General features: G+C 38.0%; 1 protein-coding gene across 1 annotated transcript in view; it reads left to right on the plus strand.

The window, feature by feature from the left end:
- TET2 (tet methylcytosine dioxygenase 2) overlaps positions 1 to 26,253 on the plus strand; it is an 81,728-nt gene that overhangs the window by 41,515 nt on the left and 13,960 nt on the right. Inside the window, exons 2-8 of the mRNA XM_032224171.1 lie at positions 12,773 to 16,121; positions 16,767 to 16,857; positions 18,584 to 18,677; positions 19,753 to 19,961; positions 21,395 to 21,545; positions 22,287 to 22,376; positions 24,307 to 24,444. Of these exons, the coding sequence (XP_032080062.1) occupies positions 12,818 to 16,121; positions 16,767 to 16,857; positions 18,584 to 18,677; positions 19,753 to 19,961; positions 21,395 to 21,545; positions 22,287 to 22,376; positions 24,307 to 24,444 (4,077 nt within the window). The 5' untranslated portion in view covers positions 12,773 to 12,817. The remainder of the gene's footprint in view (positions 1 to 12,772; positions 16,122 to 16,766; positions 16,858 to 18,583; positions 18,678 to 19,752; positions 19,962 to 21,394; positions 21,546 to 22,286; positions 22,377 to 24,306; positions 24,445 to 26,253) is intronic.

The raw sequence follows: 26,253 nt of genomic DNA on the forward strand, positions 1-26,253 counted from the left end.
GCGCCTTCTGGAAGAGTATTAGAGTGGGGGCCATTCTAATCTCTGGGGGAATGATGCTCCAGAGAGAGGGAGCCACTTATGGGAGGTTTTAAGCCCTCTCTTTTCTGGAGGCAAGTTACAAAGAGCCGATCTACTTGCTCTTGGTGAACTGTCTTCAGTCTGCCATTTCTTCCTCTGAAAACCCAGCTTTATTTATTTTTCATATAATTTTGAAGTCGCTGTTAAGTAACTTTCTTTTTTAAAAAAATAATCCGGAATTTGTATCTACTTATTATTCTATAAAACCTTCATTCACAATTGCCGCCCTAAACCTCCACCCACCTTTACAAAAAAGTAATTTTGTGCAACAGGTGTTGCTTCATTGTTAAGAAGAAATTCAACCTTCCCCTTTAAAAATTTTTAGCTCACTTTCAGCAAATGAATACGATTGCACAGCCATGATTACAGCAGTGTTATAAACGGAAGTTTTCCAACTGTGAAATAACATTGACTGTTGGCCGTGTGTGAAGGGATTCTGTGTTAAAACTGACACTGGATCATTTTTCATTAACTCTTCATGTATTGCCCATAATAATAAAAATGAAGGAAGCGATTTAATGCTATTTCAACAAGCTAAAGTTACATAGTTGGTGTAACTGAAAGATTACCAATTTAAGTGAATCCCTGCCCTGTCAGAGGATACTCAGGCGGTCTGTTTTCAAAACTTTGAAAGTATTTGAAAAGGAAAATGGGGAAATAATGAAAGGTTTATGATGCTTGTTCCAAGCTTTACTTAATGATGACCAAAAACAAGATGTTTGCTAACACCTTTTCTGAATAATACATTTCATTAAAAGGGATACTTTTTTATGAATTGCATCATCAAATGCACAGAACGGTTAAATTTATGTAGAACTGGTAGCTAGAAATAAAAAGTCATCTGCCCATTTTGCTGTTCTTTTAATTCAAGTGCAGAGTGGATATGTGGGATTTCCCCCACCCCTTGCCTACAGATATTGTTGTATGCAGTGTTCTCTAAGGTCTAGAAGTTAAGGGGCTAGACTAGGCGCAAGGAAACTCAGTCTTCCCTTACATACAAAATTAAGCCAGTCAACTGCAGATTCTCAACCCAATGACTCTGCTGTGACAATTGAGCTGCAGCACAAACATCAAACATTGCATCATACATTGATTCACCATATGAACTATACAGCCGTATGAACGATACAAAATTGTGCAGTCAAGCATGCAAATATTAGCAACAACCAAAAGGACTGTTTTTCCTTGCAGACGCTAGGATCGTGACAGTGAACCTATAGCACACATGCCAGTGGTGGCACGCAGAGCCCTCTCTGTGGGCACATGCACAGTCACCAGCTGCTCTTTTGGTTTCCAGCATGCACAAGCGTGCCGAGCAGCTGGTGTTTGCGGGTGCTGAAGCGCTGGAAAACAGCCTGAAAACAGCCTGAAAAATAATCAAAAACAGGCTGTGTTCCAGGCCGTTTTCTGGGCTATTTTCTGGCCATTTTCAGGCCATTTTTCAGACTGTTTTCGGACCATTTTCAGGCCATTTTGGGGTCCAAAAACAGCCCCCAAAAGAGCCAGAAAATGGCCTGAAAAATGACCTGAAAATGGTCTGAAAATGGCCCCCAAATGGCCAGAAATGGCCAGAAATGCCCAGAAATGCCCAAAAATCAGGCATGCACACACTAGCCAGCTGGTCTTCAGCTTTCCGTTGCTTCAGCATGCACACGCTGCATGCACATGCACACATGTTCCAGTTTGGACACTTGGTGCCAAAAAGGTTCACCATCACTGCAGTACGCTAAAACAGGTAGCCCTCATTTAGTAACTACAGTTGGGACAGGCAACTCAGTCATGAGGCAAAATGATTGGTAAGTGAAACTGCAACTGTACTTACGACCTTACTTAAGCCAGTGTTTTTCAACCTTTTTTGTGCAAAGGCACACTTTTTTCATGAAAAAAATCACGAGGCACACCACTATTAGAAAATGTTAAAAAATTTTAACTCTGTGCCTATATTGACTATATATAAAGTAATTCTCCCACGGCACACCTTACACTATGTCACGGCACACTAGTGTGCCACGGCACAGTGGTTGAAAAACACTGACTTAAGCTTTTCTTTGTTTCACAGCCCCAGAAAGGTTGTGAATATGAGAATTGGCCATAAACTTACTTTTTAATCACCACTCTTACTACGAACAGTTGGTAAAACAAGGGGCAAGCAAGCTTTCAGGTAAACCGCCAATGATTATTATTATTGTGATTTCACTGATGAACTTTACAACCATCATAACAATTGTGTAAATATTTCCAGGGTGAAGTTTTAGAAAGAAATAGAGTAGAGTTTCCAATCTTGCCTTTTTGTTTTGTTTTGTTTGCTTTTTTTCTGAGAAAAGACTGGTTTATTTCATTGGTTCCATAGATCTGTTGCTGATCTTTGTCTTGAGAATATATTTATGAATGGTGTATCTGCCTTGCTAAAATTATGTTTGGTATGCTACATTCCCATAAAAAGATGGACACCTGTTCTTTCTGTAGCCCTTTGTGTGCTCTGGTAAAAGCTGTTGCCTCTACAAGTGACTATCAAGGAGAAAGAAAGCTCCTCCTGCATTTGCATATAAATGCTGCATATTAATTGGGCTTTGTGGTTAATACATTTCCAAGAAGGCTACTGTTCCTTTTTCAGCCATAACCACAAGTGGAATGTGCTACATCACCATATACCAGTGAAATCGAAGGCTACTGATACCATCTCATCATTGATGAAACACGATGCAAGGAACAGTTCTATTCAAGAAAAAAATTGCTTTTAAAAAATACAATTTAGATGTCTTTCCCATTAATTTCATCTCAGTATTGGATTTATATTCAACCTTTTCAGCAAATACATTACCAATTAAAACATGCTTAGTTCATGTCTTTTAAAACATAACAAACCATATCCTGTGACCTGATTAAGGAGTACAGTGAGCTTCAATGGGACAAGACCATCGTTGTCATTCAGGATATGATATCCTGAGAGCCTCCTAGCAAGACATCTTCAAGTGTGTAACTGAAGTCCCCTAAACTACTATGTTTTTGAATTTCACCTCTGTTAAATTGAATAATAGTGATACATAGTATACCAGAATACTATCTTATTGCAAATATTGCTAGATCGATTACATAGTTAAGATGTATTTCCATAAATTCTTCTTCTTGCTATTGGCCAGAGAAATATTTACTTTCTTTATTATTTAGCTTTTCTATAATAGAAATCAGATCAGCAAATTTTCTGAATATCTATCTATCTATCTATCTATCTATCTATCTATCTATCTATCTATCTATCTATCTATCTATCTATCATCTTCCATATTTTTCTGTCAGATGTAATGGTAAAGGTTCCACTCGCACATATGTGCTAGTTGTTCCTGACTCTAGGAGGCAGTACTCATCTCCGTTTCAAAGCCGAAGAACCAGCATTGTCCAAAGACGTCTCCGTGGTCATGTGGCCAACATGACTAAATGTCAAAGGCACACAGAACACTATTACCTTCCCACCAAAGGTGGTCCCTATTTTTCTACTTGCATTTTTTTACATGCTTTCAAACTGCTAGGTTGGCAGAAGCTGGGACAAGTAATGGGAGCTCACACCCTTATGCGGCAAGCTTAATGTCTTAGCCACTGAGCCATTTTCTGTGCTCTGATGATACCCAATGAAGTGTCTTGGAAAATTTTCAAAAGTATATATACATGCATTGTATTCCCATCACACTATTTTCTTTCAAGGTAAACAATATTAGGCAAAGTGAACAAAAAGAGTCAAAAAATAGGAAGCCAAAAAAAATCAAAGGAACAATAAAGAAAGTATAACTACATATTATGACAAAATATTATAAGAACATACACAGAAGGAAATAATGGCTTTAAGTTGTAAGATTCTAATTGAATATTCAAAAGGGCTAAAAAAATAAAAACACCTCCCTATTGATAAAAAATTGTTGGACAGTGAAATCAATTCCTGGAGTGATGTTGAGGTCTTCTTTGTTGGATGTCTTCAAACAGAGGTTAGATGGTTGCTTCTCAGAGATAATTTGATTTAGATTTTTTTCACCAAGCAAATGATTGATCTTGATTGTTTAAATTGTTCTTTTCATCATTACAATTCTATTCCCCAAGAAATTCAATATGCATTGAGTAGGACTTTAATCTCTGTTAAAGTACAAGACATGAAACTGGATCATTGTAAAATAAGTGTGGTACAAAAATAAGAAAAGCTATAATATTTAGATGTATGTAGAATATTTCCTAGTCAGAAAACTTTCAGTATGTTAGAACAAAATAATTTAAATATATATTTTGTGCCTATAATAATATTATTTTATGTAATTTGAATGGACATAGGAATCAGTGATGGGATTCAAACATTTTTACCACCGGTTCTGTGGGCGTGGCTTGATGGGTGTGGCATGGATTGGTGGGTGTGACTTGGTGGGCATGGCAGGGGAAGGATACTGTAAAATCTCCATTCCGTCCCCACTCCAGGGGAAGATTACTGCAAAATCCCCATTTCCTCCCGATCAGCTGGGATTTGGGAGGCAGAGAATAGATGGGGGCGAAGCCAGTCAGAGGTGGTGTTTACCGGTTCTATGAGCTTCTCAAAATTTCCACTACCAGTTCTCCAGAACTGGTCAGAACCTACCGAATACTACCTCTGATAGGAATCTTCATAATTTTCTGTCATTTTTTTACACTGTTTACACCGAAAAACATACTTTTTTGTCTTCAGTTTATTTTCCTTTCCATGGCATGACAATTATTTTAATGACAACTATATTATTTTTCATGTTCTGTAATATTTTTTTAGAAATGAGTGATGATATAAGAACCAGAAGGAAAATGAGAAACACTTCAATATAATACTTCAAGAAAATTATGTGCACCAATCATGGGTGTTGTGCATGGAAAAATTGGGGTGAATGAATGAGATTATGGACCATGATACTGATATCAGATATTCAAGTTGAAATTCCAGGCACATAGATTAGGATGGAAAATGGTAGTTATGAGTTCCTGGTGAAATTTTTTTTTTTACAAATACTGAAAGTACTGAAAAAAGAAAAAAGATCTCCAGGGCATCTGTGTCTAAGATTCATGGATGATAATGTGAACCGGTGGTAAAGAAACAACAGCTATATTCGAGAAAAATAAAGATCAGAATTATGAAAAATACAAAAGTTCATTCTATCTGGATCATAATTGAAAACATAATTCTTTAAAAATTCTTCTTACCAAACTGTAAATAATTTGAAAATGAGACAGATGAAAGCACCTATCAAAGGAAGTGTTTGATTACTAGATGGCAGAGAGTGTACTAGAGAAGATTTTGGTCTGATCTAAGAATGTTCTTATTGGTGTTGTTGGTCTTTCTCATTATCCTAAGCTAATGTCAATACAACTATTTGAAAATACAAAAAAAAGGCAAAAAAAGAGCAATAAATAGAAAAATTGATATGATCCCTTCTATTATGCCAGGGACGTCAAATCTGATTTCATTGAGGGTCGCATCAGGGTTGTGTTTGATCTCGGTGGGGGGGTGGGGGTGGCCAGCCAAATGTCACTTGTGTTGGGGATGCCTGTGGTGGCCCAAACTCTCTGCCAGCAAAAACAGACTCCCAAGCTCCATTTTTGACTGTGACAGCATCCTGCAACCCTTTGCCAGTGAAAAAGAGCTTGGGAGGGCCATCCGCACCCCCACTTTTGGCTGTGACAGCCTCCCAACCCTTGCGAGCTCCATTTTCACTGACAGAGACATCGCGTGGGCCAAATCTAAGCACCTCCCCCAAACTTGATCCAGCCTGCGTGGCTTGAGTTTGACACCCCTCTATTATGTAATTTGGTTTTGTAGCAGGGAAAATAGATAGTAAACTTCACTCTAGCTGATTGCTAGGATAATTATCAGATAGTATTTATTGACATAATATTTTGTCCTTTTTCTCTCTCTCAGAAAAATGGTGAGCCCCTCAAAGGAAAACTTTTCTGGAAGTCAGATGAAACAATGATAACCACAATTTATGACTCATCTTTTTGTATGATTTCTTGGCATATTTGCTAATGTCCTACCTGTGACAGGGTATAAAGGGACATTTTTTAAGAATGAAGGAAGGTGGATGAAAGGATTCTTTTGCAAACCCACAGAAATATGTGCCTCTCTTAGTATTTACAGTTTGTGTCTCATATGAAAACTATTATACCAGCATTTCCTTGTGTCTCAAAGCATCAGTTGGTGGGAGTAGATTTCTTAAAATGCATATTGGACAAATAAGACTCTCGGTCATTTGCATACTAATGTGCTGTTCTAAGTCATGCATCATGACATCTTCAAGGAGGCCAGTCATAATTATGATGGATTAGACTGCGAAGTTGGTCCTAGATGCAATAATTGTTTCGCAGATGCTACTCATGTGCCTTGAATTTCTAATACATAATGGTTGGCGAGGGGAGGGAAACCCATAGTAAAGTGGCTAACTGTCTCAGCTCAACTACAATTACTGAACAGAGTGAAAAGTAAACCACAATAGTAGATATCTAGCTTAGAAAAGATATAATTTACTCAGTTTTTTTTTTTTAAAAAAGAACCACAATGCGATATGGATTGTTTGTGGCCTCATTATTGCAGCACTGCCTTCAATTCTATCATTTACTGTTCCCCGATTTGTACAGATAAATGTATATTACCATGTTTATGGGGGGAGGGGAATTAAATAGGATCCCCCCCACCCATTCTTCCTTTTGGCCCTTGGTCAATGCTATTATGTCTTTTGAGTGTAGTTAATGGGGCATTCTCCCACCTAATTCTCTTCTTGCTAAGCAGTCATTAGATAGGAATGGAATACCATGGTTCTGCAAAGCTAATCAAACACTAAATAAAAATAAAGTAGGGATTTTGTTGTTGTTTTTCTTTTAGAATTCATCCTTGCCAGTTCCCCTCCTTAGTACTTTATTTTTAGTAGTTCCAGAATCTTTCTAAAGGAAAAGGAAGTATTAAACATGTCATTCAAAACCAAATGCTAAAATATTTATTAAGGGTTTTTTTTAGGAATTATTTAGAATTTGCAGTAAAACAGAATAGAATAGAATTCTTTATTGGCCAAGTCTGATTTGACACATAAGGAATTTGTCTTTGGTGCATATGATCTCAGTGTACATAAAAGAAAAGATACATTCGTCACAAATCATAAGATACACTTAATGATAGTCATAGGGTACAAATAAGCAATCAAATCATACTAGGAAACAATCAATATAAATCCTAAGGATACAAGCAACAAAGTTGCAGTCATACAGTCATAAGTGGAGGGAGATGGGTGATAGGAACAATGAGAAGTCTAATAGTAATAGTAATGCAAACTTAGTAAATAATTCGACAGTGTTGGGGGATTTATTTGTTTAGCAGAGTGATGGCGTTCGGGGGAAAAAACTGTTCTTGTGTCTAGTTGTTCTGGTGTGCAGTGTCCTATAGTGTCGTTCTGAGGGTAGAAATTGAAGCAAATTATGTCTAGGATGTCCAGAGCCCTCTTTTTGACTAGTGCAGTATACAGATCCTCAATGGAAGGCAGGTTGTAGTAATTGTTTTTTTCTGCAGTTTCTAAACATTACTACTGAAATATTTTCTTAGTACAGTTGTCCTTGACTTACAACAGTTCATTTATTCATTTAACAAAGGTCTCCCTTAATTTAATTGTGGGCTCAATTGTGATTGTAAATTGAGGACTAACACTGTAATATTATTTGGGTTTTTAAAAAAAATTAAAATAACTTAAATCTTCATTATATATAAACTCTTGAGATGTAATTTGTTTAAAGGAATTAATTATGGAAAGCAGGAAATGATCTCCAAGGAGCAAAGGATGGAATTGGATCAGAAATATTTCAACATTGTTAGGACTAATGGTAGCTGCTTTAAGTCTGAAGGATAAATGTACACCTGCTCATTTCTCTCATTCAAAATAAATTTCTGGATAAGAATAGCCTTATTATAAGCTGACCTGGGATTAAACAACAGGAATCCGAGCCCAGGGCCTACAATGGATTTATTGAGCAGGAGTAGGGAGTAGCTAGAAGGTAGTAAGAGTGTAAAATATCAAATGCACCTTTCAAATAATAACTCCCTCTACCATCACTATCAGAATGGTAGTGCCTGTCCAATTCGCATTCTCTCCCCCTCCCATATCAAACAAACTCACAAACTCTGCCATCCCACCTCCAGATCCAAGGTTCCCATCAAACATCTATGGGTCATCAATAGCTTCCAGAACTTTAGTTTGCCTCTACTAGTAGACTTAGGATATCTATCAAAATTATAAATAATATTTTTATAAGCATTCTAAAGCAAGTTCAGCAAATTAAATCGTCCAACTACAATTTAAAATAAAGCATGCTAGGTCAGACTAAGGCGCATTTTAGTACAATATGCCTCCCTGATTTCTTTCACCAATTTAAAAATGTGCTATATTTACACATTGTAATTTACATTTGTATGCAATGTTGCTACTCATAGTAATTCTATGGAATAATTTATCTTCCAAAGTTTGCTACAATTTATGCCATCCTTGATATAAAGAACAAATCCTACCATAATTTGTCATTCTCATAAAATTTGTATGCAAGAATGACAGTATTCTATTAATTATCTCAGTTCCATCAGGTTTCTATTATATCCCTATACCTATCAACTTGTTCATAATCAAGTCCTCTAATTTAGCACAGAGATGCTATCTCATTATTTAATATAAGAAAAGAAAAAAGTTATTGAAAGAAATATTTACCTTATCAATACAATTTTATTTGTATTTTAAAAACAAATTAAGTGTGTTGCAGTCCATATGTCTCTTGCAGTAACTCAGATGGTTTAAAAACTTGATTACCATTAAGTTGATCCAATGCATTAATCCCCTTGTTTCATCTACAAAAAAAAATTTCAAACGGGATTACTCCAAAATGTTAGTTTATCATGCAAATAAGAATCAAATATACATGAATGAAAAATTACATGAATGAAAACAAGTGAATGCTTTCAAAATACATCTTGCAGCTTTTAATGCAGGAAATAAAATCAAACTACATTATTAAAAGTTAAACCAACTCCCTACTTATTAGAAGTCAAAGCTTCTGTTTGTGCCAATGATTTTTTTTAACTTCATCATTTGTATTTCATAAAGACATCAATCTAAAAATATATGCTTAGTTATAGAGTTGATAATTAAGGAAGTTAAATACAATGATCATAATTTGCATATTCTAGGCCATTGTTTTGCATCTTGCTATATCTCTGTACTTTAACTCCCAGAATTCTCTGACTAGCCATTGTTCAGAATTCTGAGAACTAAAGTCCGAAGATATGAAAGCTGTCCAAGTTTAGAATTGCTGGTCTTATGCAAAAACTAGAAAACATAATTCTCTCCTGGGAATAATAGTACTTATTATTCATAACTTGGTATTCTTTTGTCTTAAATTATCCTATTTTTGGTGCCTTGGGTTTTTTCCCTACTATCCCTAAACTCACCTTTATTTTTGTTTTGTGCTATTCTCAGCCACTAAACAGTCCTGTTTGTATCTGCCTGCATTGGCCTGTTTAAAAGTTCACAACTGTCTTTTTTCTTTCCAAAGACTGCTGATTGGAACTGAGATATTGGCAGAGAAGTAAAACCCCATCCACTAGTTAATTACTTAATCAGTGAATTGCCTACTTCTTTAAGTTCTTCCCCTTAACTATGAAAAACATAAACACACTGAGCCAGGAAAATAATATCAAACTGAAATGGATCAAGATATAACTGATTCACTGCTTTCTACCCATGTATTTTGCTTAAGGGAATAAGGAACATGAAAGAGGAAAAGAACTTTTTAAGGAAGATCTAGAATTTTTATTTCTAGAAAAAGATCTGCATCCTTCAAAATAATTGGACCAACCAAGAGGAATAGCTGCCCAGAGTCACTCTTGATGGTGAGATAGGCAGTATATAAGTTTAATAAATAAATATTCCCTCCTATCACAGAGATGCTTCATGGAACAGATAGCACTCCTGCTTCCTGCTCGATATCTTCTCTATATATATCCTGTCAAAAATTAACACATTAATTACAAATTATATTTCTCTAACATATTCTCAATATTCTCAGAAAATTATTTACTTCACTGCTACAAGATATGAATATTCTTAATTTCAAATTGCATGGTAGGTGATCTGTACACCTTGCCCATCCTCCACATTAAGATTTTTTTGGAACAGAAGATGTTGCCAAATCATATTTCCCAGATTAGTAAAGTTCATTTCTCCTAAACTTTAGAAGCCCATGGATAAGAGCATAGCTGCCACTCTTTGTCACCAAAACCACAAGTGAGTTTAGAATTTAGAATAACAGAGTTGAAGGGACCTTGAAGGTCTTCTAATCCAACCCCCCTTTTAGGCAGGAAACCCTACACCACTTCAGACAAATGGATATCCAACATCTTCTTAAAAACGTCCAGTGTTGGAGCATTCACAACTTCTGGAGGCAAGTTGTTCCACTGATTAATTGTTCTAACTCTCAGGAAATTTCTCCTTAGTTCTAAGTTGCTTCTCTCCTTGATTAGTTTCCTCCCCTTGCTTCTTGTCCTACCCTCAGGTGCTTTGGAGAAGGAAAAGAAGCAATGGGTGGAAACTAATCAAGGAGAGAAGCCAGAAGTGGGCTGCACATACCTTAACAACTGGTTCGCTTCACTCGTGCATGCACCTTCCGTGCTTAAATGCAGCTTCAAACTCACAGCCAATCTTCTCAGACAGCTCTGGTGACTACAGCAGGTGAGGCGTGGAACTCAGCTGAGTAGCGGAGAGAGGGAGCCAGAGAGTTAGTTACATAGGACAGGATAGCACAGGGGCAAGTGGGCCGGTTCAGCCAGTGGTCAGAACTTCTGGTTCGCCTGAACTGGTCTGACCAGGAAGAAGCCCACCTCTGGTGTGAGCCCAGCAAGGTTGTAAAATGCAGAAGACCCTTGTCCTTTCTTGCCAGTTTTTCCACAATACTCTGTCCAAGGTCCTGATTGATCCTACCTTGTCAAATTCGGAACCTTCTCCTGAAGGTTATATTCAATCTGATCTTGTGGAATATGAATATGTCTTTTAGCTGTTACATTGCCTATCAGAAATGTAATAGATACAGGTTCTTTTTCTGAAAACCCAGAAGAAAAACAAGTCATATTTATTGATCATGACTTTGAACATGGAATGTTCAAACATGGAGATGTAAACTGGTTTACATCTCCATGTTTGAACATGGAGATGTAAACCAGAGATTTTCTAGCATTTTTTAAAAAAAATTAGTAAGTACTCTATACATTGTTTAAGTATTTTAAAATGTAGGTGAGTGAAAGACGCTATACTTTCCACAGTGAAAGTGTGGATGGTAAATGTGATAGAGTTAGCATAGATGGTGAAACTGACTGTTTTAATTTAAATAAAATTATATAGCTTTGTTGCTCTTTAAAAACAAATAGATTTTTTGCTAAAAACTGAAAAAATGAGGCATTTTCATTTTAAGTTTTGATGATTTGAATGATTTTCTAATTATAAAAATGGATTGAAATCTTGTGAAATGTAAAATAAAAAGTTGATGTACTATTTTGTAATCATCTCCCCCACCAAATAAAATTTAAGTCTATCTTTTCTCTCTCTTTCCCCATTTCTTTTTTCTATTCTAACTCTCATTTCTTCTATATTTTTATATTATAATGAAACTTAATAAAATCCTATTACAAAAAAAATCCTAGGTTAGTGCATGTTAAATATACAGGGAATTCTAGATACATTTATTTATCTATTTATTTATTATTGATACAAATTATTGTCCACTCTTCTTTATAAACATAAGGTTTCAGTAGTATGATGTGGTTCATAAGCAAATAATAGCTTTTTAATTCATTTTTCTGTGCTATCCATAGTGGACAATAAGAGTTATCTGACTTTTCACTATGTAGAAGAAATCTACCATGTACACAAAAGCTTTCTGTGCCTTAGCATTAAAAGGTAAAGGTAAAGGTTCCCTTTGCACATATGTGCTAGTCATTCCCGACTCTAGGGGGCAATGCTCATCTCTGGTTCAAAATCAAAAACCAGCGCTGTCTGAAGATGTCTCCGTGGTCATGTGGCCGGCATGACTAAATGATGAAGGTGCGCAGAACAGTTACCTTCCCACCAAAGGTGGTCCCTATTTTTCTACTTCCATTTTTATATGCTTTCAAATTTCTAGGTTGGCAGAAGCTGGGACAAGTAACGGGAGCTCACTCCATTATGTGGCGCTAGGGATTCGAACTGCCGAACTGCCAAGTTTTCTAATTGACAAGCTCAGCATCTTAGCCACTGAGCCACCACGTCACTTGCCTTAGCATTAGCCATACATTTAACTATATGGGCCTAATTTCCTCAGCTGTGTGTGTGGATAGATTGTAAAACCATTGTCTTTAAAAAATAGTGGAGTCTCAATTCTTCTTGCTACTTGTTCTTATAACCTTAGTTGTCAAATTGCAGAGGAACAATCATGGGTACCTCCAGGGCTCAAGAGTTACCTATCATTCTAATGTAATTTGTGAAGCAATTTTTGATATACAAAGCAGAGAACCTTGAAAATCATATATACAATAGATGGCTATTTGGAAACATGGGTGTTTGCATGTTCTATAGGTGTGAAAACATAGTATGAAAGCCAAATAAACATGCCTTTCTCTATCTCTCCCATTTCTTTCCAGATCCAGTAAGAGGATAACCTTGTGGATGGCCCTTGAGTAAGCCAGATGGAACAGGACAGAACTAATCATGATGAAGGCAATAGTTTAAATCCTTTTTTAATTCCACATCCTTCTCGTGTTTGCCAAGCTGAGCCTTTGTCAGTGAAGCTGCACAATGGAAACACATCAGTGGGAAAGATCTACAGTGAACTGAATGGCAATCCTATGTGGCTGCATGGGAAGGCCAACTATGGAATGAAGCATCCTGCAACGAGGAATGAGAGTAGTCGAATAAGCCCTGACCTCCTTCAGCAAAAAAAACATTGCAGTGGGTATTTGCAAAACGGTGGGATAAAACGCACTTTTAGTGAGCCTTCTTTGTACGGACTACACCTGAACAAGAAGCTTAAACAAGACGAAGAAGCAAAAAGAGGACAAGATGGCACATGCGCTGTCAGCAACCAAGCAGGTGCTTCTAATTTGTGCAGTGAGAAGGATGTTGTGGGTTTTGGAACAGAACAAAGTACATCTTCAGTTCTTATTCAGTCTCTAAGATGCAACTCTGGTGCTTCAGAAACTTCTCCAGCTCCCCAGATTCAGAACGAACAAGGGGATGAAAATAGCAGCTGCCACAACAGGGACATTGACATGGCATATAAGAACAAGGCAACTCCAATGCCTAATGGTGCTATAGTTTCTGCCTCTTCCATGGGAAACATGCATGGTGAATTCCTGGAAAAAACGTCTCAGTATAATCCAGAACATGTTTTCAGTGGAACGCAGACAACTACATCTTTTACAAATGCCATAAATACTCGGGCTATTAATGTGTTGACATGTGGCACATCACATTTACTGCATACCTCAGGGCAGATAAGTTCCGCTCAAACCTCAAACTCTGAGCTGCCTCAGGTGCTAGCTTCTGTAGCTACTGAAATCCACGATATAGAAAACTCCACTAAAGGATCCATCATACAAGCAAGCACCAATTTTCATCATCCAGAAATAATGAACTCAGAGCAGCCAAAGTCAGGAAATGCCTACCAGCCACCTACAAACAGCCGTGAAGTTTCAGAAAACGCAGGGCAGGTCCCCAGTCAGGATTTCTCACTCAGTTCTAACAACAATCTGAAGACTCATGATAGTAGCTCAGAGGTTTTGTCACAACCAAGAGAAGAAACCGGTGCTTCCTTCCAACAAGATTCCGTGTTCAGGAATGATTCTTTTAATCTACCCCCTATTGCGCCACCTTCTCCAGGGCAGGAAATGAACTGTGTGCTCTCCGCTGCAGGTTCAGAAGATCCTAGAAATATTTTCAATCTGACAGAAGAAAATAACAGAGGGCAGCAACATCATCAGGGAGAGCATGCAAAAAAAGTGTCTGGTTTTTGCCAACAAACTCTCAGTTCTCAACAGGATCATCAATACAAGATTCAGGCTTCACAAGGAAATGGGAGTGAAACAAATGTTGATCTCAGTACAGTAATATTGGGAATAAAGCAGCAAGATCCTAGTGAAACTCAGTCCAAACTGGAGTCTAAAATTCAGGATCCACAAAGATTAAGAAACAGTAAAGAATTGCAACACTTTCCACATCTTCTGAGCCAGATTAATCAGCAGACTACTCTTGATCATGACAAAGATCTGGTGAAAAATCACTTAGAGCAGTCACAAACCCACTCACAAGCTTCTTGGATGAGAATGACTTCCCCTCCCTTTCACCCCAGTGATTCTTCCCCAAAATCAAATGAAACACTTTTGAGGACCATGCTTCAGCTCCAGACAAATTCACCTGAGCAGACACATCCAAAACAATATATTAGAGGTTCCAATGAATCAAAAGGAGTCATAGGACAATCTTGCTACCAGAACATTATGCAGGGTGAGCAAATACCAGCACTATTCAAAAGTGAAGGAGCACAACTGCCTCATCATTTTACTCCTGATTTGCACGTCCCATTCCAAAAGCACTCGCCACAATCCAAAAAGATGAATGATCAGCAGCAAAATTCAAGGCACTTTAACCTTCAACCACAATCTGAACTCCACCTTGAACAGGCTTTGAAGGCACCATTAAAACCCCAGCACTTAGATCTTCCATTTGAGGATGACCAATTCATACATTCACAAATTTTGCCTCCAATACTCCAGACTCAGCCAATACAACCACCACAGAATTCACAAGTAACAATGAACCCCACACAACAAATAAAAACCACAAAGTTGTCCCAAATCTTCCCCCAGTCAAGCAACAGCCAAGAGCAGCAAGGAGAAGGAACATCCTTAAATCGGCTTAAATTAGAAGAGTGCTTTGAAGTGGGAAGTAATTACTACAAATCAGTTGAGTTCCCAGTACAGGTTCCCCAGACCAGAGTGGACCATATTTCAAATACAGCCAACAAAATATCCCATTATAATCAGACAAATAATGTAATGAAGCATTCCTGCTCAAACAACATGCATTTGGTTTCCGAGAAGAAGGAAGATCCCATAAACGCAGACCTCTTAACTCAAAATATATCTCGCAACCTGCAGCACATGCAATATTATCCAAATAGCATAACTCCTAACCAAGATCTGCCCCAGGGCTTTCAGGAACAAAACCCCCCATCTCCACCAACTTCATTTCTACACCTGCCCTTCCAGCAAACACAGGAATATTCTCACATGACTACCAACATGAATAACTCACAAGCTAGTCAGATTCAGCCAACTTACTCACCCTACAGTCAGCAAGCAGCATCCCATGCAATAGATCAGAGTCATGGGCACTGTCTTCCCTCGCAACCTCACAAAGATTTTCAAAAGCATGCTGCTATTAGATGGCATATCTTGAATAAACAGGCTAATCAAAATAAAGCTGAGTCATGTCAAGCTATGGGCTTCAAATCTGTCAAAACTGAAACCGGCTCAAAGGTGAATGCTTGCCTTCCTCCACCAGTTGGACAGTTGGAAAACAAACCATGGAAGAAAGCAATTAAACAAGAGGTTCAGCACTTTGGTTGTGAGAACATGCAACAAAGGAGTATCATTGAAACCATGGAGCAGCAGTTGAAACAGTTTCAGGTCAAAACACCCTTTGATCACAAGTCCCTTACTATCAAATCACCCAAACAGGTCAAAATTGAGGCTGCAGGACCCATTACTATTCTGACAAGGAATTGTAATGGTACAGATTTCAACAGCCACGCCACCTCTTTAGAACAACAAGCCATTCATTCGAATGAAAAAACACCAACCAAAAGAAGTGCTGGAACAGCCCTCAATAATTTCTTGGAATCACCTTCTTCGTTACTAGATACACCTTTAAAAAACTTGCTGGACACACCTGTCAAAACCCAGTATGATTTTCCTTCCTGTAGCTGTGTGGGTAAGTTTGGATTGCTATTGTTTACAAAATAAATGATATAAATTCTGCCAATTTTTATAGTTTATTAAGAAAGGGTAAGCTTCCCCAGTTTGGAATTTTAGTTATGTTGTTAAGAAACATCATGCTGTAGAACAGAAACTATTGTTAAACCTTACAGATATTTTATTTGTTTTCACCCTTCACCTTGATTGTTTAAATAGACAGTATAGACCGGTGATGGCTACCCTTTTTCCCACCGCATGTCAAAAGCAGGGGGAGCGCATGGGGGTCATGTGCGGGCATGCCCACACCCATAATTCTATGTATGCAACCCCCCCTGCGCACATCTACATGTGACCCCCCCGGCTTTTGGCCCGTGATGGACCTGTTTTCCATCCTCCCCAGGCTCCAGAGGCTTTCTAGGAGCCTGGGGAGGGCAAAAATGGCCTCCCCCCAGGAGCCCCGAAAAACGGCCGAAAATGACAGCTGAAGTCAGCTGGCAGCGCGCGCATGCACACTGGAGCTGACAGGGCAACGCCTCGTGTGCCCTAACAAATGGCTGCTCGTGCCATAGGTTCACAGGTATAGACTATATCAAAGCTGGGTGATATAAAACTTTTAACACATACCGATTAATCTTTTCATTTCTTTTTTTTTTTTAAACAGAACAGATAATTGAAAAAGACGAGGGCCCTTTCTATACTCACCTTGGAGCTGGTCCTAATGTCGCTGCTATTAGAGAAATAATGGAGGAAAGGTAATGAATTAGAAAAGCATGCAGCAGATATAAAAATTTATCCACTTTTGCATGTCAGGATTTCTTCCAATCTACGCACAAATAACACCATCATTGCAAGCCATTATAGTTATTGCTAGATTGTCTATTCTAGCGTTACCAATCCTGGTCAGAGTCTGTTTAATGGAGTGTCACAATATTGGACAGCTCTGCTGTTGACTGTCATAAGCTGCCCATTTCCAGGTAAATGCCAGCAAATGCCTACATGAAAAGGCATTCATTGGTCTTCCAAATAAGATGGGCAGCAGCTGGATAATGAAATCAGGGGTCAATCTTGAATGCATAGCATAGGTACTTTAAGAAATCTCTCTGTTAAATCACAACAAAATACAAACTCTGGCTTTTCTATTTGCTTTGAAGAAGTAAATGAAGAGTAAGAAGAAAAAGAAAGAAAGAAAGAAAGAGAAAGAGAGAAAAAAAGAAAGAAAGAAACACAAAGAAAGAGATAGGAGAGAAAGAAAGAGAGAGAGAAAGAAAGACAAAGAAAGAAAGAGATAGAAAGAAAGAGAGAAAGAAAGAGGGAGAAAGAAAGAAAGAGAGAGAAAGAAAGAAAGAAAGAAAGAAAGAAAGAAATGAGCTTAATCAATTAAACACTCATGGATATAAATTTCCAGTGCAATTTGAAGACTCATTAATCAATAACAGACACACACACACACACACACACACACACACACACTTTACATAGTAGTATTCTATGTTTAAGTAACAATGAGAGTGCTTGTATAAAACCTGTTTGATCTATTACAGCCTTTTCCAACTTGTGCACTCTCTACATATGATGACTTAGTTGTCAGTTCCACAGCCAATGTAGCCATTGGTGAAATTTCTAGGAGTTGAATTTTACATGCCTGAAAAATCATGACCCGACAAATGCGCGCCCGACAACAGCGCACCAACAAAACCGCGGTGTTAAAACCGCGACGTCAACAGCGCACCCACAAAGACGCGCCAACAAAAGAGCACCGTCAGAAGCGTGATTACAGTTAAGGTAAGGGTTAGAGTAAGGGTTAGGTTTAGGGTTAGGGTTAGGTTCAGGATTAGGTTTAGGGTTAGGTTTAGGGTTAGGTTTAGCGTTAGGTTTAAGAGCGCGCTTCTGTTGGCACACTGTTGTCGGCACGCTTCTGCACTCATTCGTCAGTGTGATTTCAAACTCACGGTTTTCTCCCCGCGGTTTCGTCGGCGCGCTTTTGTCAAGCGCGTATTTATCAGTGAACCCTGAAAAATGACTAGGTTGTGTTAAGCTGAAATGAATTCTGGATCCTTGCTGTTGTTTTTCCTTGCAATATAAAATTTCCTATACTTTGGGGGAAGCTTCATTTGCCTTATTGAAACATAAACTCAATTGATCTTTAACAAGCAAAAATATAAATGTATATTTTATAAATATACATTTAGTAAAACATTTTTATGTTACAAATATAAAGCAAAATTAACTTTCCGCATTAAAGTGCTTTTGAAACATTTGGGTTTGGTTTGGCTTGTTTTGATTTGGTTTGGATTTGCTCTCTCCTTAAAATCTGCACCAAGCTAATTAAAATGCTATGGATAATAAATAATCTCAATACAAGAAAGGATTTTAAGACATAAAGTAAAAGTTTCCCGTGTTCTTATATGATCGCATTTACATTTATATGAACTTCATGTTTTTATATTTATTCATTTCATGATTTGATTTTTTTTTAAGATATGGGCAAAAAGGCAAAGCCATCAGAATAGAGAAAATTGTCTACACGGGAAAAGAAGGCAGAAGTGTTCAAGGCTGCCCTATAGCTAAATGGGTAAGAATATAATAATAAATAATAAACCTTATAAAGGATATTGTTCATCTCTATAGATAAAATTAGTGCATGTTAACAAAAATAAATCTTATTCAGATTTTTTTAAAATCACAGACGTTAACTGGGAATATATTTTTTAAGAAAATGTGACAGATTAATAACAGTTCTATCTTGGAAATTTTATAGAAGATGTATACTAAGATGAAATTATTGTCTTATGTACATAAGTCCTTTAAAAATCTGTGGACCTGCCATCTCACTATGTTATATCTTTTTAAATTATGCTAGGTTTATTCTATCTTGCCTTTCCAAATCTGTTATTAAAATTTGAAACTCACAGACCTAAAGTTGGAATGAAGCCCCACAGTTCATGAACTTTTAATAATACCACTATTAAATCATTGTTACCTTTTAATGTATAATTGGGTAGAAGATATAATGATGGGCAATTAATCCATCTAGTGCAGTGATGGTTAACCTTTTCGGCACCAGGTGCCGAAAACTGGAGCGTGCATGCACTGGAGCGCTGGAACCTGGAAGAGAGCAGCTGACTGGTGTACATGTGCATGGCAGCCAGCTGCGTTTCTGGGCTCCAGTGTGCATATGCGCATCAGCCCAGCTGGTCTGGCACGCATGCACACTGCCCAGCTGCTCTCTTCCGGGTTCCAGCACACGTATGTATGCTGGCCAGTTGTTCTTCATGCAAAGACCAGCTGACTGGCGTGCATGCAAGCAATGGAACCCAGAAGAGCAGCTGATGATGTTGCACATCCCCACAGAGAGGTCTCTGTGTGCCACCTCTGGCATGTGTGCCATAGGTTTGCCATCACAGATCTGGTCCATTGTCTTTCCTGGCTCATAGTAGCTCTTTCAAGTTGTAGGCAGATTCTTATCCAGTCCTGCTTTGAAAATTTCAAACAAGGAAAGAAACTGCAAGCTGAACCAGAGAACTATGGTGTGCAAAAGATATGCAGAAATCTGGTTTTCCCAAAACTGGACAAAAGCATTAATGTGGCCTGCTAACCTGAAATTCCACAATTTTTTACAGGAAAAATATTTTTTGGTATACTTTCAGGTGATTCGTCGAAATGGAACGGAAGAAAAACTTCTTTGTTTAGTGCGAGAACGTGCAGGCCACCACTGTGAAACAGCTGTGATAGTTGTACTTATCTTGGTGTGGGAAGGAATACCTCAGAGCCTAGCAGACAAGCTGTACTCTGAGTTGTCTGACACTTTAATGAAGTATGGCACACTCACAAACCGGCGGTGTGCACTCAATGAAGAGTAAGTGAAGTATGTACTTCCTTCACCTCCAGGAAGTAAAATTTTCTTACAGTTTAAATATAAATGACATAGATCCTAATAAACATAGTTTCCTCATTTAGCATACAATAAATGTGTTCAAACTGCAACTCCTAATATTCCCAAATAGCATGGCCAGGTTGGCAGACAACTTACAGATCTGGGACCTCTTTTCACTGTAAAAGCAGGTAAGTAGGTATATGTAGTCAGGGGTAGGCTTCAAAAGTTTTAGCAAGGGGTTCTCAGCCTGGTTGCTTGGTGGGCATAGCCATGGTGGGCATTCAGGAGTGGGTGCCTGCCGCCATTACTACCGGTTCAAAGCCCCAAAAATGTAGTATATGTGGTCTCGCTCAATAATATAATTGTGAGAGGGATCCTGTCCATTGTGAGAATGGACAACCATTTAAATATGAGCCAGCAGTGTGCAGCAGCTGCCAAAAAAGCCAACACAGTTCTAGGCTACATAAACAGAGGGATAGAATCAAGATCACGTGAAGTGTTAATACCACTTTATAATGCCTTGGTAAGACAACACTTGGAATACTAGATTCATTTTTGGTCGCCATGATGTAAAAAAGATGTGGAGACTCTAGAAAGAGTGCAGAGAAGAGCAACCAAGATGATTAGGGGACTGGAGGCTAAAACATATGAAGAACGGTTGTGGGAACTTGGTATGTCTAGTTTAATGAAAAGAAGGACTAGAGGAGACATGATAGCAGTGTTCCAATATCTCAGGTCTGCCACAAAGAAGAGGGAGTCAAGCTATTCTCCAAAGCACCTGAGAGCAGGACAAGAAGCAATGGGTGGAAACTAATCAATGAGAGAAGCAACCTAGAACTATGGAGAAATTTCCTGATAGTTAGAACAATTAATCAGTGGAACAACTTCCCTCCAGAAGATGTGAATGCTCCAACACTGGAAGTTTTAAAGAAGAGATTGGATAACCATTTGTCTGAAGTGGTGTAGGGTTTCCTACCAAGGCAGGAGGTTGGACTAGAAGACCTCCAGGGTCCCTTCCAACTCTGTTATTCTGTTAAGTCATAAGGAGCCATTGTTCGTCATCTCTAATTTAGAAGTATATCCTGCTTTTAGCTCAGGTATTGATAGTGCTCTCTCTTTCCATTTTTCCCCACAACAATCACATACATTAGGGCAAAGAGAATGACTGGTGCAGAGTTACCCAGATAGCTTCCATGACTGAGCTGGAGGTGAATCTGTGCCTCACCATGCCTACCACAGTCTGTTCATCACTAAACTACACTGGTTCTTATTTAATTTAAAACCGCTACATTTCAATAGTAATCAGAGGCAATATGTGATAAATATGTGATAAATATATGATGAAGAAACTGCTTTAAAATAGCTATGGTATATTGGAAGTATACTGATAGCCCTTCCTATTTTTCCCCCCTTAGACGAACCTGTGCATGCCAAGGTCTAGATCCTGAGACTTGCGGTGCTTCTTTTTCTTTTGGTTGTTCCTGGAGTATGTACTACAATGGTTGCAAATTTGCCAGAAGCAAGATCCCAAGAAAGTTTAAACTATTAGGCGATGATCCAAAAGAGGTAGGGTGGTCCTTCAATTATTTTTCCTGGAGAGAAAGGAAGGGAGAGGGAGGGAGGGGGGAAAGGGGATAGAGAGGGGGAAGAAAGAAAGAGATAAATTATTGTGATGAGATTTGGTACAAAAAGAAGACTGGCAGTGCCAATAGTCCATTTTTGTTTTATTTAGTATGGGTATTCCGCTTCAACTCTACATTTTTGTTGTTTTTATTTGTAAGTTTTAAACATTGCTCTTCTATCTAAAGAATTCCAAGAACTGAAACAATACGTAAGTTGGATCAGTTGGGTTTAATATGGAATCACGTTATTTAGAATTCAAATAAACATATTCAAACCCACTTCCAGTGCAGTTATTTTCAATTTTTCCATTCCTGACAGATGTTGATTCACATCTTGCTTAAATACTACTAGTGGATATCCCATTATTTCCCTAAGCCAATCTGTCATATTGCTGAACATTTTTCTAATTTTAAGCCAGAATCTACTTTCCGGTCATTTCTATTCACTGATTCTATTGCTTTTTGGAACAACGGAGGACAGCAGCAGCCTTCATTATCTACACAAAAGTCCTTCAGATATTTGAAAACATCATTTTGCCCCATGCTCTTCTTGGGAAATAGTTTTATGATCTGTTGAATCACATTATACTGAATGAAATAACCATAAGTGTTTTCAGAATTAAAGCTATTAGCTAAAAGTAGTAATTATCTGTTAATGAATGAAGTTCTTTTAAAAAAAAAATAGGAAGAAAAGCTAGAATCCAATCTGCAAACTTTGTCAACTCTGATGGCCCCCACTTACAAGAAACTGGCACCTGACGCCTATAACAATCAGGTGAGTAAAGAAAAACAGAAATGTAAGATTCATTGCTTTATTTTATCAATGTATAAGTCTCCCAAGACTTTGAAAGAAACTACCATACTTAGAAGGTAGAATTCATTTATGAGGCTGCATATTTATTATGTATTAATTATACATTATATTATACGTTAATATGAAAGAATTAGAGATGGAGTGTTGCAGTGGCCTACAGGTGGAGCTCTTGAGGTAGAGGCAGTTATTTCTCTCTGGATACACTGAGAATATATTTGCTAAACAAAACTCTGCATTGGCAACAGGAAGGGCATCTGGCCATTAAAACACTCTGCTAGCTCCATTCAGTTGCCCAGATTCCACCCCACAAGGGATTATGGGGTAGTTGAATGAAGATGATGAAATAAATCAACAAAAATTAACTGGTTAATTTAAAACACAGTATTTGCAAGAGACAAAGTTTTCAGAAACTAACTGTGGTGACATACAGTATGTTCAGTTTGTGGCAGTGGTGAAATTCAATTTTTTTCACTACTGGTTCTGTGGGTGTGGCTTGGTGGGCATGGAGTTGCTTGGTGGGCGTGGCTTGGTGGGCATGTTGAGGGAAGGATACTGCAAAATCTCCATTCCCACCCCACTCTGGGGCCAGCCAGAGGTGGCATTTGCCGGTTCTTCAAACTACTCAAAATTTCCACTATCGGTTCTCCAGAACCTGTCAGAATTGGATTTCACCCTTGCTTGTGGCCTTACAGGTAGATAGATAGATAGATAGATAGATAGATAGATAGATAGATAGATAGATAGATAGATAGATAGATAGATAGATAGATAGATAGGAGAGAGAGAGAGAGAGAGAGAGAGAGAGAGAGAGAGAGAGAGAGACTGAAAGGCTCAATTTGAAGTGCCCTCAGCAACAGAAGTAGAGCAATAGGTATATTTCAGCCATTCCTAATCACAGTGATGCCCAAATGATGAAATATTGTTATGTTATTAAAGAGAAGAATTTGGATTATAACGTGATGATGCATATTCTGTTACCAGCTGGAAAGGGGGGGTTGCTGGGTGGCTCCTCATGCGCGTGGTCCCCTCATGGCTGCTGTGTTGCGCTGCTGTGACAATGCAACATAGCCATTCGCCCTGAGGCTGTGCCCGGCTCTTTGGGAGCCTGCTCACAAGAGAGCAACCTTCCGGCAACCCCAAAACAATAACCACCACACAAACACACACACGATAATAAAGCCCAAGCCATATTTTGGGGGTCAAAAAAAATAAATAAGATCCTGTCTTATTTTTGGGGAAACACGGTATGTTAAAGCTGGATTTCCCCAAATCTCCTTTTGCAAAGTGGATATTTTTTAAAAAATTGGGAAATGCTGAGAACAAATGGAGGAATTCCTTCCAATATTTCATTTTATGAATTTTTGGGGAATGTCTTATGTGACTACTGTTGATGAATAGCATCTGTCATTATGAAAGGGAGAGAAAATAAATAGATGAAATTAAGAGGTCTACTGCAGCCTATTAATGCCCGCTAATAATTTTAGACGAATGAGCACTGCTAATTTCAAACTATTGTATTTGTTCCCAGCTTGGCTATAGCCCTGTGGTGCTACAACTTCAGAACTTAAAAAGTCTATTTGCAAGAGCAATTTGGTAACACACAGTTGGTAAATGAAATAATATAAATATAAGGGGTCTTGGTGCTCTCTGAGCTTGCTTATTTTCTTGCTGACGTTACATTACCCTAACAAGGTAACATCATCAATCGTAGTAAGAAATGTTTGCTGTCAGTTTATATTCTGGTGACTTGCTTGTGGGTGGTCTTAGAGATTCTTTGGTTGGGCTGTTTACTGATGGTTCTTTTGCAGTTCCTTAATTGGGGTATTAGTTACTTGATTGTTGGGCTGAAGTTAACCTTGGAGTTAATCGATATAAATATATTTGTGTCTAGATTGAACATGAAAACAGAGCTTCTGAATGTCGTCTGGGTTTAAAAGAAGGTCGTCCATTCTCAGGGGTCACTGCCTGCTTGGATTTTTGTGCTCATGCTCATAGAGACCTACACAATATGCAGAATGGTAGTACATTGGTAAGTCAGTGATTCACCAAGCCATTACTCGTGCACAACAAACCTCTTGCATTAAGTTCCTCATTTTTCATAATCTCTATTTCTATTAAGTTGGCACATGATGGCTACCAAGGAAAATTGTGAAATATTGCATCAGTATGAATGCAAATCCTCTAGGCTTTTAATTTTTTAAAAATGAGGTTCTCAAGGTTAATTAGGGGACGCAGTGGCTCAGTGGCTAAGATGCTGAGCTTGTCAATCAGAAAGGTCTGCAGTTCGGCGGTTCAAATCCCTAGTGCTGTGTAATGGAGTGAGCTCCCGTTACTTGTCCCAGCATCTGCCAATCTAGCAGTTCGAAAACATGTAAAAATGCAAGTAGAAAAATAGGGACCACCTTTGATGGGAAGGTAATAGTGTTCCGTGTGCCTTTGGCATTTAGTCATACTAGCCACATGACCACGGAGACGTCTTCGGCCAGCACTGGCTCTTTGGCTTTGAAATGGAGATAAGCACCGCCCCCTATAGTTGGGAACGACTAGCATATATATGCAAGGGGAACCTTTACCTTTACCTTACAAGGTTAATTCTTAAATTCCTTGCTCCTGTTTGCTCTCTTGTTTTTTTTTTTTTTTTTTAGTACAGTGAAATACAGTGAAATTGGAAACTTTAAAGTATACAGTTTTGATTGGCTTGTGTATTGCAGAATGTATGCATTGGAGTCCACAGAAACTGCTGTAAAGTTAGTACTATTTTTTTCAGACATACAAGATTGAAGCCCTTTGCAAGAACTATGGGAAAGGAATAGGAAAATAACATTGGCAATGTTTTATAGGTGGCATCTGCCACCCGCGAGAATAGCCAAAATGTTTAGAAATTTAGCGCAAAATTGTTGGAAATGTGATTATGAATCAGGCACGTAATACCATATGTGGTGGTCATGCCAAAAAACAAAAGAATATTGGTGGAAAATTCAAAGGTAGCTGATAGAGATAACCAAAGAGGAAATAGAATTCAAACCAGAACTATTTCTTTTGGCAATCATAAACGATAAACATAACAAGGGGGTAATCTACTTAATAATACATATGATTACGGCAGCAAGAATGGTCTTTGCCCAAAACTGGAAAAAAAGGGAAATTCCACAAGAAGAGGAAGTAATTGGGAAAATTCTAATTTGTGCTGGAATGGATAAATTGATGTGGGAACTGAAGAACAAAGACGAATCAGAATATTATAAGATCTGGGATAAATTTTATCAATGGTTGGAACAAAAAAGGAAAGACCCAAAATAAGCAATGACTAAGATGTATAGAATGGAGATTAGAATTATGTATGAAATCATAACAGTGAAAATGTATAACGCAAGAACAAAGCAACTTGGATGGAAATACGATATCCTTATATTTGTAAATACGGAATAGACCAATTGTAAATAAGCATGGTGGTTATAATTTTTAACTTTATATTGTGGCATGTATGGTAAAGACATTGCCAGGATGGTTACACTGTGTCCAATGTTTTAATGTGTGTTTAATAAAAAAAACTTTTTAATAAAAAAAAAGATTGAAGCCCTTTGAAAGGTGTTCCACGTACTCATAAAGAATATGTCCTCTACAGTCATGTATTCATCCCATTTCTCATACATCCCTTTGGAAATCCAGCATAATGGAGCAGTTAAGGCATCCAACTAGAAACTGGGAGAGTGTGAGTTTCATCTTAGGCAAAAAGCCAGCTCAGTGATCTAAGGCTAATCACTTTCAGCCACTTTCAACTTTCAGAGACAATGGCAAACCCCTTCTGAAAATTCTTGTTAAGTAAGCTGTAGGAACT

Source organism: Thamnophis elegans, chromosome 9 (genome assembly GCF_009769535.1).
Source record: "Thamnophis elegans isolate rThaEle1 chromosome 9, rThaEle1.pri, whole genome shotgun sequence".
Taxonomy (NCBI): Eukaryota; Metazoa; Chordata; class Lepidosauria; order Squamata; family Colubridae; genus Thamnophis; species Thamnophis elegans.